The sequence below is a fragment of the Monodelphis domestica genome, chromosome 6 (assembly GCF_027887165.1).
Source record: "Monodelphis domestica isolate mMonDom1 chromosome 6, mMonDom1.pri, whole genome shotgun sequence".
NCBI classification, from domain to species: Eukaryota; Metazoa; Chordata; class Mammalia; order Didelphimorphia; family Didelphidae; genus Monodelphis; species Monodelphis domestica.
Window position 1 is genome coordinate 19,926,078 of NC_077232.1, and position 18,556 is coordinate 19,944,633.

At 51.2% G+C, this 18,556-nt stretch overlaps 1 protein-coding gene across 1 annotated transcript; it reads right to left on the reverse strand.

The window, feature by feature from the left end:
• RTN4RL2 (reticulon 4 receptor like 2) lies at positions 1-17,954 on the reverse strand. Its single transcript, XM_056801735.1, has 3 exons — positions 17,318-17,954; positions 10,544-11,025; positions 1-1,454 (listed from the first exon to the last, which is right to left on the reverse strand). The coding sequence occupies exons 1-3, from the start codon at positions 17,346-17,348 to the stop codon at positions 702-704; spliced, it is 1,266 nt and encodes a 421-aa protein (XP_056657713.1). The 5' UTR covers positions 17,349-17,954; the 3' UTR covers positions 1-701.
• Positions 17,955-18,556: the final 602 nt, after the last annotated feature.

An 18,556-nucleotide genomic window follows, 5' to 3' on the forward strand; every position in this document is an offset into this window, starting at 1 on the left:
TAAAATAATAGAATTTTTTAATAAATTTGTTGTCAAACAATTTTTTTCTTTGCCGCCTGGGGGCATGGTGGAGAAGAAAGGTCTCCGAGAGCCCCTTTTGCCCCCCAAAAATGTCCAGAAGAGATGGATGAGGAAAACTTCCCTTCCTTCTCAGGGGTTTGTGGAGGGCCGGGATAAGCTGGAGCATTGGCGGGGGGGGCATCTGAATGGCTTTCTTTGGGGTACTACCCCATGGCAGTCTCTGATGGGGATGTGGGGCAAGTCTTCGTCCAGCATGTTGTCACACTAGGAGCTCCGATCCACTGGGGAGGTTCAGCTGGCAGACACAGCTCTGGAAAGCAAATACTCCCTCCCTCAAGTAATATTCTGGATCCCAAAGGGCCCGAAGGTGGATCTGTGAGCAGCCTAATCCTGGCCCTGGGAAGAGGAGGGAGGCGCTAATGGCTGGGGTTAGGAGAGAGGATGGAGGAGGAATGCCCATAGTAAGCATTCCCAGGACAAGAGGAGGGACTGGGAGAGCGATACGTCCCATGGAAGAGTGGGGATGGGGAATGAGTCAGTGCAAAGGGAGCAGCAGAAAGGAGGGCAGTCATCTCAGAGCAGGTGGAGGCAGGAGGCCACCTAGAGCCCTGTTACCCCTTAGCCTCCATCCTTGGCTGCCCCCCTTCCACTCGCTTCCCCTTCAAGTACCAGCCTGCCCATCAGGGGCCATAGGGGACCAGCAACAAGAGGCAGAGCAGAGGGGTGGGCAGGCCATGGTGCTGGGAAGGGCCTCCAGAGTCCAGAGAGGTGGGGCAGGCTGGGCCAGAGCACACCTCTCCCTTCCTCCCATCCTCATCCCCATAGTGACTCCAAAAGTCTTCTTCCGTGGGTGTGTCACCACCCTGGGGGCCCTTGTGGTCTCCGGCTGGCAAGTCCCGGTATAAGGTAGAGGGATCCACAGGGGGGACCCCCCCAGCCTCTCCCAGCCCATACAGGTGGTTGGAGGAACTGTTGCCCCGGGCACGGCCTCCTGGTCGAGTGGGAGCGGGAGGGGGGCAGGCCTCAAAGTCAGACTCCCGGAGGGCCCGAAGGTCTCGGCCCTGGCGCTCAGGGGGGGTGGCGCAGGTGACATCTGAGCTGGAGACCCGGGCCCTCTGAAACCAGGCCCAGAGAGGCCGGGCACGGCAGTCACACACCCAGGGGTTATCATTCAGCCTCAGGAACTCCAGGGCAGGCAGGTCGGCCAGGGCCTCTCCTGGCAGCGAGGCCAAGCTGTTGTTGAATAGGTAGAGGATGGTGAGGCGGGCCAGGCCCCGGAAGGCCGCCGGATGAACACTCTGCAGGCGGTTCCCATGCAGCAACAGCCGGTCCAGCCCCGCCAGGCCCCTAAAGACGTGTTCGGTGAGCACCCGAAGGCGATTCCCATGCAGGAAGAGGTGACTCAGGTTGGCCAAGTCAGCAAACAGATCATCCTGGGGGGCAGGAGATGGGAAAGAAAAAGAGTGGGTGCAGGAGATATAATGGGGAGCCGCTTTTCAGACAGGCCAAAAGCTAGGGGGTGGCCAAATCCTAGAACCTGGAGGCCCAGAATGAGAGGGAAAGCAGTGATGTCCAAGGTAACAACTAAGGGATTTGGAGTTGGGTCCTGGGTTCAGGTTCAGCCAAGGCTCTGCCGCTTACTCTAAGTGACCTGGAGCCAAAGTCTACATCCTCCAGTGAAAATCGAGGGGATAGGAGAAGGGAATCTGTCTCTAAATCCGCAATCTCTCCCCTGTCTCCTTGCTGCATCAATCAGACTCCATGGCCAGGAGGTGGGAATCTCAACTCTACCTTTGAAACCTTGGCCAAGGCCTCGGTTTCCTCATCTGAAAAATGACTGGATGGTCTTCAAGGCATCACTGGACATGGTGATGGCTTTAGAGTTAGAGGTCCTGGGTTCGATGGGCAGCTTTATCCCTTACTCCCTGTATGGCCCTGGGCTGAGTTATCTGATTGCTCTGGAGTCCAAAGGAGGTCAAACAAGATAATCTGTGAGGTCCCTTTCTGCCCTAAATCCTATGATTCTTGGATGCTCCCTGCTTCTCACCTCCAGGCCATGTGATAGCTCTTCTCCTGGAGAAAAAAGGTGGGAAGAGCCCGAAGGTTGTTATTCAGTATCTTAGAAGGGTCTCTTCCCTGGAGGAGGGAGACCAGACCCCAGGGAGTGGGGGAAGCACCCAGCCTCGATGGGAAAGGGGACGATTGAGCTCACTCAGTTCAACTACTGATCTTTCCCAATTTATCACTGAAGCTCAGAGTGAGATCTGAGAAGGATCTTAGAGGCCAATGAGTTCATGAGGAAACTGAGGCAAAGAAAGGCTAAATGACTTCCATGGAGACCTGTATGCCTAGATGGAATAATGGGTGGAGCGTTAGGTTTTGGGTCAAGACAGACCTGAGTTCAAGTGTGACCTCAGACATTTACTAGTGGGATGATGATGATGACTAGCATTTACATAGAGTCTACTAGGTGCCAGGTAGTCTGCTAAGCACTTTACAAATATTATCACCGTTGAGCCTACAATAACCCTGTGAGGTAGGTACTAGTATTATCTCCATTTTACAGCTGAAGAAACTGAGGCAAACAGAAGTGAAGTAACTTGTTCAAGATCACACAGTAAGTGTCTGAGGCTGGGTTTGAACTCATCTTCCTGATTCCAAGCCTAGAGCCTGATTCCATTTCAGCACCTACCTGTATGACTCTGGGCAAGATACTTAACCTCTCTCTTGGCCTCAGTTTCTTTATATGTAAAATGAATATAATAATAACATATGCTTCCAAAAGTTAGTATTGGGATTAAATGAGAGCATAAATGTAAAGAGCCTTGAAGAACTATATAAATGTTAGCTGATATACACACACACATATATCTATATGTATTTATGTATATAGATATATCTAAAAATCTTATTTTTATTAGGCTTTTATTAGGCTTTATTAGGCTATTAGTTTGACAAGGCAATTTCCTTACAACAACCTTGAAAGGTAAGAAGAACAAGGATGATTATTACCCCATTTTATCAGGTGAAAAAACTGAGGTTCAGTTAGCTTAAATGACTTGCTCAGAGTGATAAAATTTATGAATGCTGGGATTTGAACACAGATCTCTCTTGACTCCAAGTCCCATGTTTGAATTAATCCTATATCTGAAAGTTATCTCTCTCCAGGAGCTGGGGGTAGGGAGAGAAAAGGGAGATGGTTTTTTCCCAGACTCTAGTCTAGGATGTGTGTGTGTGTGTGTGTGTGTGTGTGTGTGTGTGTGTGTTAGAGGACAGGGGGTTGCTTCTCTAGAATTCTGGCTCTGGAGTCAGAGAACCTAAATTCAAATCCCACATCTGACAATTATTGTCTGCATGACCTGATGCACATCACTTAACAGTTCCTTAGCTCCCCTGTTTATAAAATGGGAGGGAAGGGGCACTGAGATGGTCTTTTTCAGCTCTAAATCTATGATCCCAGTCTGTGATCTAGGAGAGCTACGTGAATGTTATTAGTGGACATATCTGGAAGGGCAGTGGGATGCTTCTGGGGCTTCAAGAGCTACATTGGGGAGTTCTTGAGTAAAAGGAAATGAGCTTTCCTCTCTAGGGTTAAACCTAGCCCCAGCCTAGATAGGAGGGGTGGTCCCTGGTCCTGGGGAAGGGCAGGAATTCACAGCCCCCACCCTTAGCTATTTTTTTTTTCAGAGAGAATAATCTCTGCCCAAGAAATCCCCATTCCCTCAAGTCTGGTCTGAGAAGTTTGGGTGAGGAGAACCTCAATTCCCAGCCTCCACTTCCTGTCCTCCTGCTTTCTCCTCGCCCCCCTCCCATCTGGCTGCCGCCCTCTCCTCTCTACAGGAACCGTGCTTGCCAAGATCTCCTCCTCTTAGCCACATCCAACCCCCTTCCTCTCCCCCTCTTCCTTGCCTCTGACACTACAGAGCTCTCCTCTCTTCATCCCTGGAGTTTTCCATGACTCTGTCCTCTGCTCCCTCATACCTCTGACCTCTCTGTTGTTGCTGTTGAGTTCTTTCTGACTTCATGACTCCATCTGGGGTTTTAATGAAAAAGACGATGGAGTGGTTTGCCATTTCTTTCTCCAGATCATTTTACAGATGAGGAAACTGAGGCAAACAAGGTGAAGTGACTTGCCCAGGATCACAGAGTGTCCAAGGTCAGGCTCACCTACTCTCTCTGCCTCTGACTTATTCTCTCTCCAATTCCTTCCTACCTCCTCTCTTACTCAACTTTCTCTTCTACCTGCCATCTCATTTAGCTCACCCCATGAATGGTCACTGAATCTCTTCCTCTCCATTATCTGGCTTGATGCTTCATCTTCTAGTAAAAACCAAGCAAGCTGTATTATCTCAGAGACACTGAGAGATCGGGTGGTTTTTTAAGGAAGGAGCATTGGTTGGGAGGTCCACAGATCTGACTGGACCATCTTATTGGTGACCTTGTATATAATACACTTCACCTCTGTCTTAGCTTCCCCATCTGTGAAATGGGCTAATAATACCTACACTAGCTGCTTCCTCACCAAGGAATCAGCAATCACGTTGGAGGAATTGCTTTGGAAACCACAGAAATGGAAGACATGATTGGGCAGGAGTAAGGAAGAGCTGTGGCCTGAGCCCCTGGGAATTCTGCCAAGTCAACTGGCCCCAATGGGCTCCATATCACTGTTGGGTTTCTGGTGGGAGTTTCACCTTGGGGAGTCAGACCAAGTTCCTAATTATCTGAATCTTCCTTGAACCCTTTCCCGTCTGCAACAAGGGACCAGTCTCCCTCCACCACCCGATCTCGGGGTCTGAAGTCGAAATACTTCCCCGCCCCCCATTCAAGCTGTTGCCCAAATCCTGTATCATCTTCTGCTCCGACGCCTCTAAAATCCGCTCCTTCCTCTCCCCACTGCTAAAACCCCTCTCTGTGCATTAATCAGCTCTTGACTTTCACAGCCCTCTCTTCCCCCTTCCTCCCCCTTCCCCCTCCACCTCCTGGCTAGAAAGCTTTCAATCATTTTCCATTTCTACAACCACATTTTCCTGATCTCCCTCCGTCCCCTCCCCCAGCTGCTTCATTGTTCCCCACATCCATTTAGACTCTCCATTCTCCAGCTCCGTCTCTCTCCGCCTTCCCCCACCTCCAGCTCCATTCGCTTCCCTTTGCTGCTTCTCAACTCCGATCTCTTTTCCTACCCCAGCTCAGCCTCGTCCTCACCTGAAACACCCGCCCCTCCCCCTAGCCTTCCTCAAATAGCTCCTGTGAGCCACTGTTGGAGGGGAGGAAGGTGTCCGTCCCCAGCCACACCTGCCCCCGGTGCGTGTCACCCCAGCTCTCAGGCGTCCTCACCTGCCTGTGACTTGCCTTGGCCTAATTCAGACAGTCAGTTCCCAGGAAGAAGCTGCCTTTCTCTTTAATCATCACAGGACCAAATGGCAAGAGACACGTCCAGGAAGGAGCCAAAGACCATTTCTGAATGCACTGTTCCCCCAGCCCCCATGCCCCAGGAAGGAACACTGTGGACCTCCCTGGCCCCGGGTTCTAGGGACAGATTTTAAGCATTGTATAGGAAGAGGGATAGGGACTAGACCTATGACTTAATTGGTAAATTCTTTCTTTTTATAAACCCTCACCGATCTTGGAATCAACACTGTATTGTTCCAAAGCAGAAGAGTGGTAAGGGCTAGGCAATGGGGGTCAAGTGACTTGCCCAGGGTCACACAGCTGGGAAGTGTCTAAGGTCAAATTTGAACCCAGGACCTCCCATCTCTAGGCCTGACTCTCAATCCACTGAGTCACCTATCTGCCCCCCAATTGGTAAATTCTATCACTGTCCATTGGTTCTTTCCCTGCAACCATTGTCTTAGAGATTTGCCTAGAATGCTGAGAATTTAAGTGACTTGTCCAAGGACATACAGACATATGCATCAGCGGAGGAAACATGATAATATGTAGCACTTTAAGGTTTGCAAAGCCCTTGACAAATATTATTTCATGGGTCAAAAAGCTAGTAAGTGTCTGAGGCAGGATTTGAACTCATCTCTTCCTGACTTTAGATCTCATGTTCTGCCCTATTGAGCTGCTTCTGAACTGCTAGCTCTAACCTCATAAATGGAACTCAGGTTTTCCTGGTTCCAATTAGTACTCCATACTACCCCTAAAAACACTATCTTGTCAGGCAGCTAAGTGGCCAGTGGTCTAGAGTTGAGAGGACTTGGGTTCAAATCTGACCTCAGACATTCTCTAGTTGTGTGACCCTGGGCAAGTCACTTAACCCTGTTTGCCTAGCTTTTGCCCTTCTAGGACAGAAAATTAGGAATTTTGAACAAATAAACAAAAAACCACTGTATTATCCCAAGCTCATTCTTCTTCTCTTTTTTGATAAAGCAAAGGCAGCCAGCAATGATCCAAGGACAAGTCACTATCGTGCTCTGACTCTTCCGTATTTAACGTTCTTTAACTATTTTGCCAGTGTATAAAATGACATTTTTGAAACTGACTAAGCTAGTAGGATACCAGCTTCGGTAGCTTTACAGGAAGCGTATCAGCCTTAGTCTCTAGTATAATGGCTTGAGAGTTGGCCTTGGAGTCTGGAAGAGCTGGCCTGAAGTTCTGTCTCTGATCCCTCCTGGCTATGGAGGGATTTCAAGGCTTTGAACAAAGCATTTAACTTCTCAGTTTAACTCCCTAAAATGTTTAAGTTGCCCAACCGGTGCCAATGTACCCTGGTGGAAAGAATTGCTTCACCTGGGAGCTCCTTACTGCTGATCTCAACTGATCTGCTTTAGAAAAGAATTCCAAGGGATGGTGATTTTTGTCCATTTCCCAATCCAGAGCAGCCAAGCTGGCAACAAGCCTCCCTGAACTTGGCTGGGGTGCCTGCTGGAGGACAGACATCCAGCTTGTCACTGAGCCCATACTGGAAGGCTTTCCAATTTAAGAGAAAGGGCTGGGGCTTGCCCTCTGTTGGACTCACCTTTGAGAGCCCAAGGGCGTGTCTATACCACTGCGGGGTGTGGGAGGAGCCCTTCCTGGGAAGGGGTCATTATTACTGTCCTTTGGTCCTCCCCTTTTGCCATGGGCTTCATACAGAAATGCTCTGAGGACCAAGTACTATATTAGAGCCATTTATATTTGATGTTCTCTGTCCTGTTGCCCAGTTGGAGAAAATAACTGCTTTTCCTAATTGAATAAGAATATTGGGATCATCGGCACTATTGTTGTTGCTTCTTGGCCATCCTATGATTTCCCTGGCATAGCGAACTCCCTCTACTAATGCAGACCAGCAACTCCTAGGCTGGGGTGCTGAGAGCCACTTTTGAGAGGCTTCACAGCTGGAATGTATTAGAGGCTAGACTTGAACCTGGGTCTTAGGATGATACTTTGGATCTAGAAAGGACCTTGAAGGCCAAACCCTCATTTTATAGGGGAGGAATGTGAAGTGACTAGGGATGTTATGTGACTTCTCCAAGGTCACACAAGCATCAAAAGTAGGATTTGAATCTGGGTCCTCTGACGCCAGAGCTGAGTTCTTTCCACTATCTAATACTGCCTTCCTGACTTGAAGGCCAGTTTTCTGTTTCTATCACTATTCTACTCTGCTTTAGCAATTATTATCCAATAATTATTCTTATTAATAATTTAATTAAATGTGAGAAAAATCATCATATGAGATAGCAGCACTATTAAAGTAATTACATGTAGTAAGAATCCCAGTAGAGCCTGTATGGATGGAGAGCTAGCTCCGGAATCAGAAATAAATGGGGTCAGGGCTCACAGCTGACTCATATAGGCTGTGTGACCTTAGGTAAGCCACTTAGCTTTTCAACAATCCAGGCATTCTCCTAAGACCGCCAGTGGTAGAGAAGTTGAGACTATGGGGGGAAAAGGGACATTCCTCATCAGGATGCTTCTAGTGCTGATGGAATCCTAGGTCTGGACCAAGAATCACAATGACTGAAGTAGGGGTGTGAGTGTGTGTGTGTGTGTGTGTGTGTGTGTGTGTGTGTGTGTGTGTGTGTGTGTGTGTGTGTGTGAATAGTTTCACTTTGGGCTAGAGTACCAGTGATTAGGATGTCGAAGTGGAGAGAGTGCTGGACCTGGAGTCAGGAAGAGCTGAGTTCAAATCTAGCCTCAGACACTTCCTAGCTATATAACCCTGGGTGAGTCACTTAACCCTGTTCGCCTCAGTTTCCTCATATATAAAACCAGATGGAAGAGGAAATGGCAAACTGCTCCAATATCTCTGCTGAGAAAACTCCAAATGGAGTCTCCAAGAGTTGGACACGCCTGAGCAGTGACAAAGAGGATTCTGTCTTGGGTTTTCATGGGAGGGTGGTAGAGATAGAGAGAGAATCTTAGGTCACACAGTGCTCTTCTGTGAGGGAGCATATAAGGACACAGGGTCATAGAACCAGAGATTTAGAGCCAGAAAGGACTTTAGAGAACATCTATCCAAGCCCCTTGTTTTAGAGATGAAGCAATCAAAGCTGAGAGAGATTGGATAACTCAACCCAGGCTCACATGGGGCATAAGTTGCAGAGCTGGCATGTCGACCTGAAATCCAGAAGCTTGGATTTACTCTCATCTTCTAAGCAAGCAAGCCTGCCTGATAGAGGAGGCCCCTTTGGTTAATCAGCACCAACTTCCCTTGGAAAGAATCCAACACAAACCCCCTGCATTCTACTGAGAGAGTCTCTGCAGTAGCCTCCATTATCTGGAGATGGCCAGTGTGGTCACTGATGGCACCACCCCTTGAGCCTTTGGCCCAGAGATTGGAGGACAGGCTGAGCCTTCCTAGAAAAGCCCTTTATAGATTCATCCAGCACCAGAAGGACTCAGTGCCTCCCGCCCCAATTCCCCTGCTGCCAACAAACCCTCAAAAGCAGCAGCCTTTCTGATTGTCCCCCCACTGGGCATGGTTTTGGAGGGTGTGTTGTGACTGGGGGTGGGGTGGTGTTAGTGGATAGAATGGGAAAAAATCAGGTTGAAAAGAACCTTTGATCATCCTTCATAAGATCAATAAAATCGTCATAGTGGTAATGGCTATTCCTCCCATAGTTCCATGGTACTGTTTTCCTAAAACCTCGATACCACTCTATTTTTCATTCTTCAGCTTATCACCCAGACAGATGAGATGGAGCCTGGGATGATTGCACCCATTTCACAGGAGTGAAAACTTCTTGCAAAGAAAGTTCTCTCCATCCCCCACCTCCACTCCTTCTCCCAAGTTCCCCAGCAAATCTGAGGTGGAAAGAGAGCTTGGATATGGTCATCTTTTTCATTTGCTCTGCCCACCTTCCCACCCTACCCTCATCCTCCATGTCTCGGCCTCTGGAGGGGACATGGGAGGGGAGACAGTATCAGAGGAGTTTGTGCTGGAACCAGAGGAGAAAGGGAGAATGAAGAGGAGGCTGGCAAGTTAGAAGAGAGAGACAGTGAGGCCCAAAGAGGTATAGAAAGAAATGATCAAGGTAAGATGGAGTGAAGGAGAGGAGAGAGAAGGAGAAGAGAGAGGAGGAGAGGAGAGAGGAGGAGAGGAGAGAGAAGGAGAGAAGACAGAAGGAGGAGAGGGGAGAGAAGGAGAGGACAGAGAAGGAGGAAAGGAGAGAGGAGGAGAGGAGAGAGGAGAGGAGAGAGGAGTAGAGAAGAGAGAAGGAAGAGAGAGAAGGAGGAGAGGGGAGAGTAGAAGGAGAGGAGAGAGAAGGAGGAGAGGAGAGAGGAGGAGAGGAGAGAGAAGGAGAGGAGAGAGGAGAGGAGACAGAAGGAGAGAAGACAGAAGGAGGAGAGGGGAGAGAAGGAGAGGACAGAGAAGGAGGAAAGGAGAGAGGAGGAGAGGAGAGAGGAGGAGAGGAGAGAGGAGAGAAGACAGAAGGAGGAGAGGGGAGAGAAGGAAAGGAGAGAGGAGGAGAGGAGAGAGGAGAAGGAGAGGAGAGAGAAGGAGAGGAGAGAGGAGAAGGAAAGGAGAGAGAAGGATAGGAAAGAGGAGAAGGAAAGGAGAGAGAAGGAGAGGAGAGAGGAGAAGGAAAGGAGAGAGAAGGAGGAGAGGACAAAGAAGGAGGCGAGGGGGGAAGCCAAAGGAAGGACCCAGGTAGTAGATGGAGATGCCAGAAAGACAGGCAGGGGAAGGGAGGCTGAGTAAGTAGCAGAGAGAGAATCAGAGAATAAAAGAGGCAGAAAGGAAAGCTAAGGGATGGAGGCACAAACTCAAAGATGTAGAAATATATGGGGGGGGGGGGGCAGCTGGGTAGCTCAGTGGATTGAGAGCCAGGCCTAGAGACGGGAGGTCCTAGGTTCAAATCTGATCTCAGACACTTCCCAGCTGTGTGACCTTGGGCAAGTCACTTGACCCCCATTGCCTCGCTCTTACCACTCTTCTGCCTTGGAATCAATACACAGTATTGGAAGGTAAGGGTTTAAAAAAAAAAGATGCTGGGAAAGCTATGAAAAGGTAAGAAGGAAAGGGAGATGGAGGGACTAGAGGGGAAGTTAGTGGATGGGAGGGGGTGAAGGGCAGGGCAGGGCACAGGGGGCTTACCTGGAGGTGGAGCAGCTGGTTTTCCTGGAGGTAGAGGTACTGGAGACTGACGAGGCCCCGGAAGATGTTGCTAGGCAGGCTGCTGAGCTGGCAGCGGTACAGGTGGAGGGACTGGAGCCTCTCGAGGCCCTGGAAGGTGTCGGGGTCTAGAGAACGCAAGTGCCGGTTGTCCCCGAGGTCCAGCTCCTCTAGGGCCTGCAGGTGTCGGAAGGTGCCCGGGTAGATGGTGGAGAGGTTGTTGGAGAAGAGCCACAGGGTGAGCAGGCTGCTGCCAAAGGTTCCGGGCCTCAGTGAGCGGATGAGGTTGTTCTGAAGGAAGAGGCGCTGGGTGTGGGGAGGCAGTACCAAGGGCACAGCCGAGAAGTTGTTGGCCTGGCAACTGACGGTGGGTGGGGAGAGGTAGCAGGTACACAGCATGGGACAGGTAGGGGCCACGAGAGGCAGAGCCAGCAGTAGGAGCAGCAGGCAGGCTGAGGCAGGACCTGGAGGGAGAGAAAAGCACGGACTGGCAAGACTCCAGAGGGATCATGGCCCCTGGCCTGCTGGGTTCAAATCTCACCCTTTCACTAACTAACTGGGTATCCTTAAGGGCTCAGGCTACAATATCAGGTCCCTTGTGTGTAGAGTTCTTGCCCTTTTTAGGTCCGAGATCCCATACTCTTGCGACTCCCTCACTAGTCCTGGACTGAGATTTGTACCATTGTCCAGTATTCATTCAACAAACTGCCTCCACCACCTCCCCTTCACTCCCGAGGGCGGAAATGAGACCCATTTCTGCAGCACACTAAGGGTTACAGAGCATTTTACTCACTGAAGCAGCCCTTTGAGGAAGGGGGCAGTGAGCACAGTCTGGTGTTTGATTTTAGGCTCTCACACTAGCTTTGTGACCTTGGGCAATTAAGCCTCTTCTCTTCCCTCATCTTTAAAATGGACATGATGAAGATAGCAAAGTGACCAAGCAGAGAGGGAGCCCTGGACTTGGAGTCAGAAAAATCTTAGTTCAAATTCTGGGTCAGCCATGATGTGCTTATTAGCTACCTAACCCCAAGTCACTTAAGTTCTCTCAGTCTCCCCACCTGAAAAATGGGGACAACAAGAATATCTTTAAGATCAAATGAGATAGTCTTTGTACTGTGGTTTGCAACAGATAGATAAATAACTTAGTTATTTGGTTCTAAGGCAGGAGGATTATAAGGGCTACTCAATGGGGGTTAAGTGACTCACCCAGGGTCACCCAGCTAGGAAGTGTCTGAGGCCAGATTTGAACCTAGGACCTCCTATCTCTAGGCCTGGCTCTCAATCCACTGAGCCACCTAGCTACCCCCTTAGCTATAATTTTGAGTGGTGATAATAATCACTTTGAAGCTGTCCATCTATCATTTCATTTGATCTTTTTCTCCCCTTTAAACCTTTACCTTTTGTCTTAGAATCAATACTGTGTATTTCTTACAAGACAGAAGAGTGGTGTGGGCTAGGCAAATGACTTGCCCAGGGTCACACAGTTAGTGAGGCCATAATTGAACTCAGGATCTCCCATCCCCAGACCTGACTCCCTATCCATTGAGCCACCTGGCTGCCCTTCATCTCATTTGATCTTTATCACAACCTTCTGAGGTATCACCACAGGTTCTGGCATCCCCATTTCTGTATTATCCACTTCATAGAGCTGTTGTAAACATCGAATGAGATGAGAGGGGCAAAACTTTTTGCAAATCCTAAAGTGATATTGCTTTTCTCTTTTGGTTTCTATTTTGTGACTTGCCCAAGGCCACACAGAAGGCAAGTGTCAAAGATGGGATGAAAACCCCCTTCCTCTCTGAGGCTGAGCGTCTCTAGGTCATCATCTGGGTTTGAATGTGTGTCTTTGTGGCTGTTGGAGGAAAGATGTGCCCACTACCAAGACCACCCATTCACATGAATGTGGGAGAGATTTTAGGTGCTTGGCTTGTCCCTTTGTGTGTGCTTGGACCTGTGATTTCTCCTGGCCTTCCTGTGTTTGCCATCTCAGAGGCTGCCAAGTCAGCCAGATATATACCTATGGCACCACCCACTGCCAAGTGCAACATCCCAGGACCTCGACCCTTCTTAGCTCTGAGATGGTGGCACCTCGTAGGCCAAGATGTGGGGGAGACATCATCGCCCAGACCTATGCATTGTCTGGAAATGGGTCTGTGGCTGTTGGTTGGGACGACTGGAAAGGATCTGAGCGTGTCTTGGAGCCCCACTAGGGGTTCAAGCCCATACATGATTGAGCATGTTCTGAATGTCCCCCGTCGTTCCCCCTCGTGTGAGTGAGTGCTGGGCCCCGTGCGTGTGTAGGCAGGGGTGTGATGTAATACTCAGTGACACAGGCGGCTGCTGTTCCATTCGTTCACACCACCTCCGCGCTTCTCGGCCCTTCTCACCCCTCCCCCGAGCAGCGTTTCACGATCGCTTTCTCCTCCCCAGTTCCTCTGAGCTGCACGGGGTGAGTTGGGGAGGGGGCAAGTCTCTCACCCCCTCTGCATTACTCCTAAAGGAGAGAGGCTAACCCCTAGCCCAACATGGGACCCTGGCAGAGGGCTAATGTGTTCTCTCATTGATGGTACATTGTCCCAGTGGAGACAGCCCGGGTACTTTCCTCCCCCTTTCTATCTTCCTAGTGCTTCTTCCCCTTGGAGTTGATACTCTAGGAAGCCAAATTCCTTTCCTGATCCTTTAATCCCACCCAGATCTAGAGGCTTGCCAAGGCTCTCCCGGATTAGAAGGTCTCTCTCTCTCTCTCTCTCTCTCTCTCTCTCTCTCTCTCTCTCTCTCTCTCTCTCTCTCTCTCTCTCTCTCTCTCTCTCTCTCTTTCTCTCTCTCTCTCTCTCTCTCTCTCTCTCTCTCTCTCTCTTTCTCTCTCTCTCTCTCTCTCTCTATTTCTCACTCTCTCTCTCTCTCTCTCTCTCTCTCTCTCTCTCTCTCTCTCTCTCTCTCTCTTTCAGCCTCAAAGGCTGTCAATTGGCTAGAGAAGGAGGAAAGAAAGGGCACGTCTCTGTCAGCTCCAGTCCTGACTGCATCCAGTATCTAAGGACATGATTTGGTTAGAATAGGGAAATGATGGTCAAGCTTTTCTTCATCTTCCCTCATCTCATAATTTTTCTCACAGCCCCCCCCCCAAGAAAAAGCTGTTTCCCCCTCCTCCCTCTCTCTTCTCTCCTCCCTCGAGAAAAAAAAAATGTTGCCCTCACCCCCGACTCAGAGATTTGTTGGACTGAGAAAGGGACCTCAGTGGTCCTCTAGTCTAGCATACTCATTTGACAGTTGAGGAAAGTAAGACCCAGAGAGGGGAAGTGACTCGCTCAAGGACACATAGCTGAATAAACTGGGACACTCCAAATCCAAGGTTCTTTGCCTGCATCATTCATTTTCTTGGTCCCAACTTCCCCAGTAAGTAGCCACACCCTTTGCCCTTCCCAAAGTATCACTTATCATCAAACCTGAAAAAGGGACTGGGTTCAGGGAGCCAGGGCTAGGCTGGGAGAGGGAATTGGGGGGAGGGGCTGGAGGCTGGGGGAGGGGTGCCTTGGCTGCCGCTGCAGAGCTGTGGCTGATGCCATTTCTAGTCCTTGCCCGTGTACAGTGGCTGTAACCCAAGGAGCTTCATCCATAATTCAGGCTGCGGGTTCTCAGTGGAGGCCGGGTGGAGGGAAAGGTGGGGGCTTAGAGCGCCTCTGCCCCCAGGCCCAGCTCAGCCCAGCTCTTGGCCAGAGGCAGCTGATGCCTGGGAGGTGCTCTTTTCTGTCCATTCTGGTTTTTCTCCCTCCTTCTCTTGGATTCCCCTCACCCCAGAGTTCTTCTCCTTTTCCATCCTTTCTCCCACCATTCCTTCTATGCTTACACTTTCGTTCCTCTCCTTTCTTCTCTCTCTCTTCAACCTCAGTCCACCTCCCAATTCCTTTCCCTCTCAGGTACTCTCCCAATGGACTGCTATGACAATCCTGTCATTGTCTAGTGCCATGGAGAATCCTGAACCCAGGATAGAAGGTAGAATGGCAGTAAGATAGGTTTGCCGGTTAATCTTTTCAGAGCAAGTAAAAAGCCGTCCAGAGTCCTGCCAACACCATCACCCTCCTTTTTTCCATGTCTCCATGGGGTGGGGGGAGGGTTAGGGATTAAGGGTTCATTCTCAGATAGGAAAGATGAGACCCAGATAGAAGCCCGCATGGCATAGTAAGGAAAACACAGGGCTTGAAGTCAGGATGCCTTGGCTCAAGTCTGAGCTCACTAACTGTGGAATCACTGGGCCAATTATACCCCCCCCCGCCCCCCAGCCTCAGCTTCCTCAAATGTAAATGAAGAGACTGGAGTGGTTGTTCACTAAGGTCTCTTCCTGTGCTAAGTACTATGATCTATTTCTGGTTTTGTCATTGGAGATAGACCTGCCCTGAACTGGGATGAATGATGCCTATGGAGACAAGGGGGTGCAGATCCTGGGCTCCACCACGGAGCCAGGGTGGAGGGCACTACAAATTGCCACACTGAGCTGAACTGGCAAAGCTGCACCTGCCAGAGGGAAAGGGCCAAGATCCTTTTTTTTTTTTTTAAATTTCATATCTCTCTGGGCTTTAAAAGTCAGACAGGAGCCATTGGGTCCAGGATGACATGGCCAGGTTTGGAGTCTACAGCTTATCCTCTGTGGGACTATGAGAATGTCAGGTTTACCCTTGGTGGAAGAAAGACAGTGTGACATAATGACTAGAGAAATGGAATTGGGGGGGGGGGTCAAATCCTATTATGGAATCTTACTGTATGACCCTGGGGGAGTCACTTAACTTCTGTTAGGTTTTGGTTTCCACATCTGTGAAATGAGAGATTTGGATGTAATGGCTTCTAAGGTCTCTTCTAGCTTTAAGCATTTGACCCTACCATTCCTTTGAAAATTGTGGAGGGGGATAGCAGATGGAAAAGAGTAGAGGTATGAGGAACGTGCTAACCAGAGTCTGGACACAGGTCACTGTTAGATGGATCTGAGACACTGAGAAAATCCCAGAATTCAGGTTCCACCTTAGGCTTTAAAAATTCCAGAACCCTTGGGTCTGGGATCACAGAGATAAGGGAAGGGACTTGGCTGGAAGGAGAAGGAGTCAGTCAGAGATGTTGGAAAAAAAAGAGAAATGAGCTGGAGAGTGACTCCAGAATAGGAGCTAGAGAAGGAATACTGAAGAGTATACCATTGATTCTAAAGAATGAGGAGCCTGGGGTCTAGGTGGAGCAGCTTCAGAAGCTCAGTGTTGGTTGCTAGGGATGGCTTCAAGGCACAATTTCCTGGGAGAGGCAGGGGGTTAAGGGCACAGGCTGCTGCCAGGCAGATGCTGAGGGGGCAAAGGAGGTGGGAGAGGAGTGGGGACGGAGGTGGTGGCGGCGCTGACGCATCGACCCAGGAAGGCAGTGACGCTGGTGCGGGTGGTGAGGTTCAGAGCCACCGCAAACAGCTTTTCACTATGCCAGAATAGAATACCCCCAAATAAGCAGCCACCAGAGTTCCCCAATAGTGGCTAATCTGAGGAAGGGCTGGGATAAAAATGGCAATGCCTTGCCTAGGGCTCTAACCCTTCCCTCTGTCCAGGCCCAGCCATCCCACTCCCCAGACCCCTGAGCCTAGCTAGCTCCAGGGTCCTCAGCCCTGGGACTCGAGGACTCTTGTGATAATGAAATGATGAAGAGAATAATCTCAGGACAGCCTTTTGTGGCTCACGATAACCTTGTGAGATGATGGTGGTGGTGGGAAAAGCCCTTTAGAAATGCACGAATTAGCGCTAAAAGTCCCTAGGTAAAGGCTTATTCTTTCTCTATCTCCGGCTCCCTGGTCCAGCTGCCCTTGCCCCTCTTTCCCATTCTCCCTGCCCATGCACCAGTCTCTAGGCTTCCCTACCCTCTCTGCTCCAACCCTAACCCCCCCCCCCTCCCCTTATCTAATCCCTGGCTTTTGATGCTGTCAAACGCTGCCTCAGTCTCTCGGTCTGAAGTTCCCTGTGTCTGTGCTCTGGACTCACTGTCCGGTCTTGGCGGCCACTGTCCCACGGTCTCCTTTCTCGTCCCGAGTCCCCCTTCCATCTCTGTCCCCTCACTGCCCCGTGCCATGCCAGCTGCACTCCGCCACCCTCCCAGGAGGTCTTTCTGCCGCCTGGCTGCCCCCCATTGCCTCTGGCCAGTCCTCCGAAGCCCTCCCCTCCATCCAGTTCCTCCCGGGTGACAGGAGGTGCGGAGCCGACAGGAGAGCCACGCACCGGCCGCCCTGGAGTTGCTGAATCGGCATTTTCCCGGACGGGAGGAGTCCTCTGTGCCCCCAGAAGGCAAAGCTGGGACAGCAGAGCCCACTGGCCCCTGGACCCAGCCCTCCTCGCCCGCCGACCGGCCGGCTGTTCGCCCTGGGTTCCACAGTCACGAGCTAGCTCCTTGCCAGCCCGCCTGCCTGCCTGCCTGCCCGCCTCTGCGGGCTCAGCTCTCCTGCCGCCCGGCGGCGACCAGGCCCTGCCCCCCAGCTCGGTGGGGCGGCCAAAGGGGCGGACCGTGCCTCGGTTATACCATTTTGTTTTTCTGGCCTCTAAAGCCTGTCTGAGGGTCACTGGTCAGACAAGTAGCCTGGGGGATGGGGGTGGTGGTTCATCGGGCCCCCCCTCCCCTCTCTTCCTTCCAGTCTCTCTTTGAGCCCCCCCAACCCTTCTGCCCTTCTTCTCCTCCCTTCCCCCAAACCCTGGCTCTTGGGGGCCCCTTCCCCCAGCCCCACCCGTCCGGGCAGGGGCTCCTTACCTTGCAGCAGGCGCGGGAGCCAGGCGAGCATCTTGTCTCGGAGCTGGGGGAGGGGGATGGGGCGGGGCAGGGTGGGGAGCAATGGGAGGGGGGGCTCCCACGCGCTCCCTCGTCCCCTTAGGAGTTTACGGCTAGGGGGTGAGGGAAAGGACCGGACTCGGAACCTCTGGCCTGGGGGGTCTGGACTGTCCGCTGGGCTCTACCCTGCGCCCCCGGGGCTCCTGGGCTCAGGGGGAGCCATCAGCCCCGACGTACCGGGCACGGGACAGTCCTGGAGGAGATGGGACGGTCGGCGGCGGCGGCGGCCCGGTGCTCGGGTCCCCACCCCCACCCCAAGCAGGGCAGTCGGGTCCTGGGCTCTGTCCGCCCCGGCCGCTGGCCCTGGGAGAGTGAGGACAGCAGGGAAGAGCTTCCCTACCCCGCACCCCCCTCTTCCCCTCCCTCTGGCTCCTCCTTCGTTCGACTACTTAACCCTTTAATGGCAAACCGGGGGGGCGGGAGCAGGACCCCCCTCCCCACTCTGCCGGTCCCATCCCATTCTACCACCAAGGCTAGCCTCTTCCTAAAGCTGCCAGGGACCAGGGGGCCGTTCTTTCTATCCGGGCTCTGCTCTTATTGGGAAAATTCTCCAGAGGGTGGGAGGAAAGGGAGGGAACCTCCTTCGGGCTAACCCTGAGAGACTCGAATCTTTCCCACCCCCACTCCCTTACACACACCTTAGTCCTCTGGGGGCCTGTGGAAGAGGGGGGAGCAGAGTCCTAATTTTAAGTCTCCCAATTCTCCCATCCCTCTCTCCCCATGCTAGGCGTTCCCCACCTGCCTCCTTCCCTCACGGAAGATCTGGCTGGGAAGGGAAGCTCGACGAGACCTTTTCGGGGACCCCAGCCTATCTCTTTGGCCCTCTAAGGAAGAAGGGCATCGGGGTGTGTTCCTGCCTCTATTCTCCTAAGAGGGGTAGAGTCCTTAAAGATCTTTTGGGCGGATTTCCTGATTTTGTATTTGTTAGAACTAAGGTTTAAAGCAGTGAGATGACTTGCCCAAGGTCACACCAGGAGTAAGATGAGGATTCAGGTTCGAACCTGTCTCTGGCTCTAGCGTTCTTTATACTCTGCTGCGTACGTCAATCAGCCTTGTCAATCAGTCCCCGTTCGATCCCCTGCTCCCTTTTGTTATGGTAGAATAATTGCTGTTAATTAGTATTAGTAATGTAACTAGATTAATTTCGGCCCCTCTCTCCAG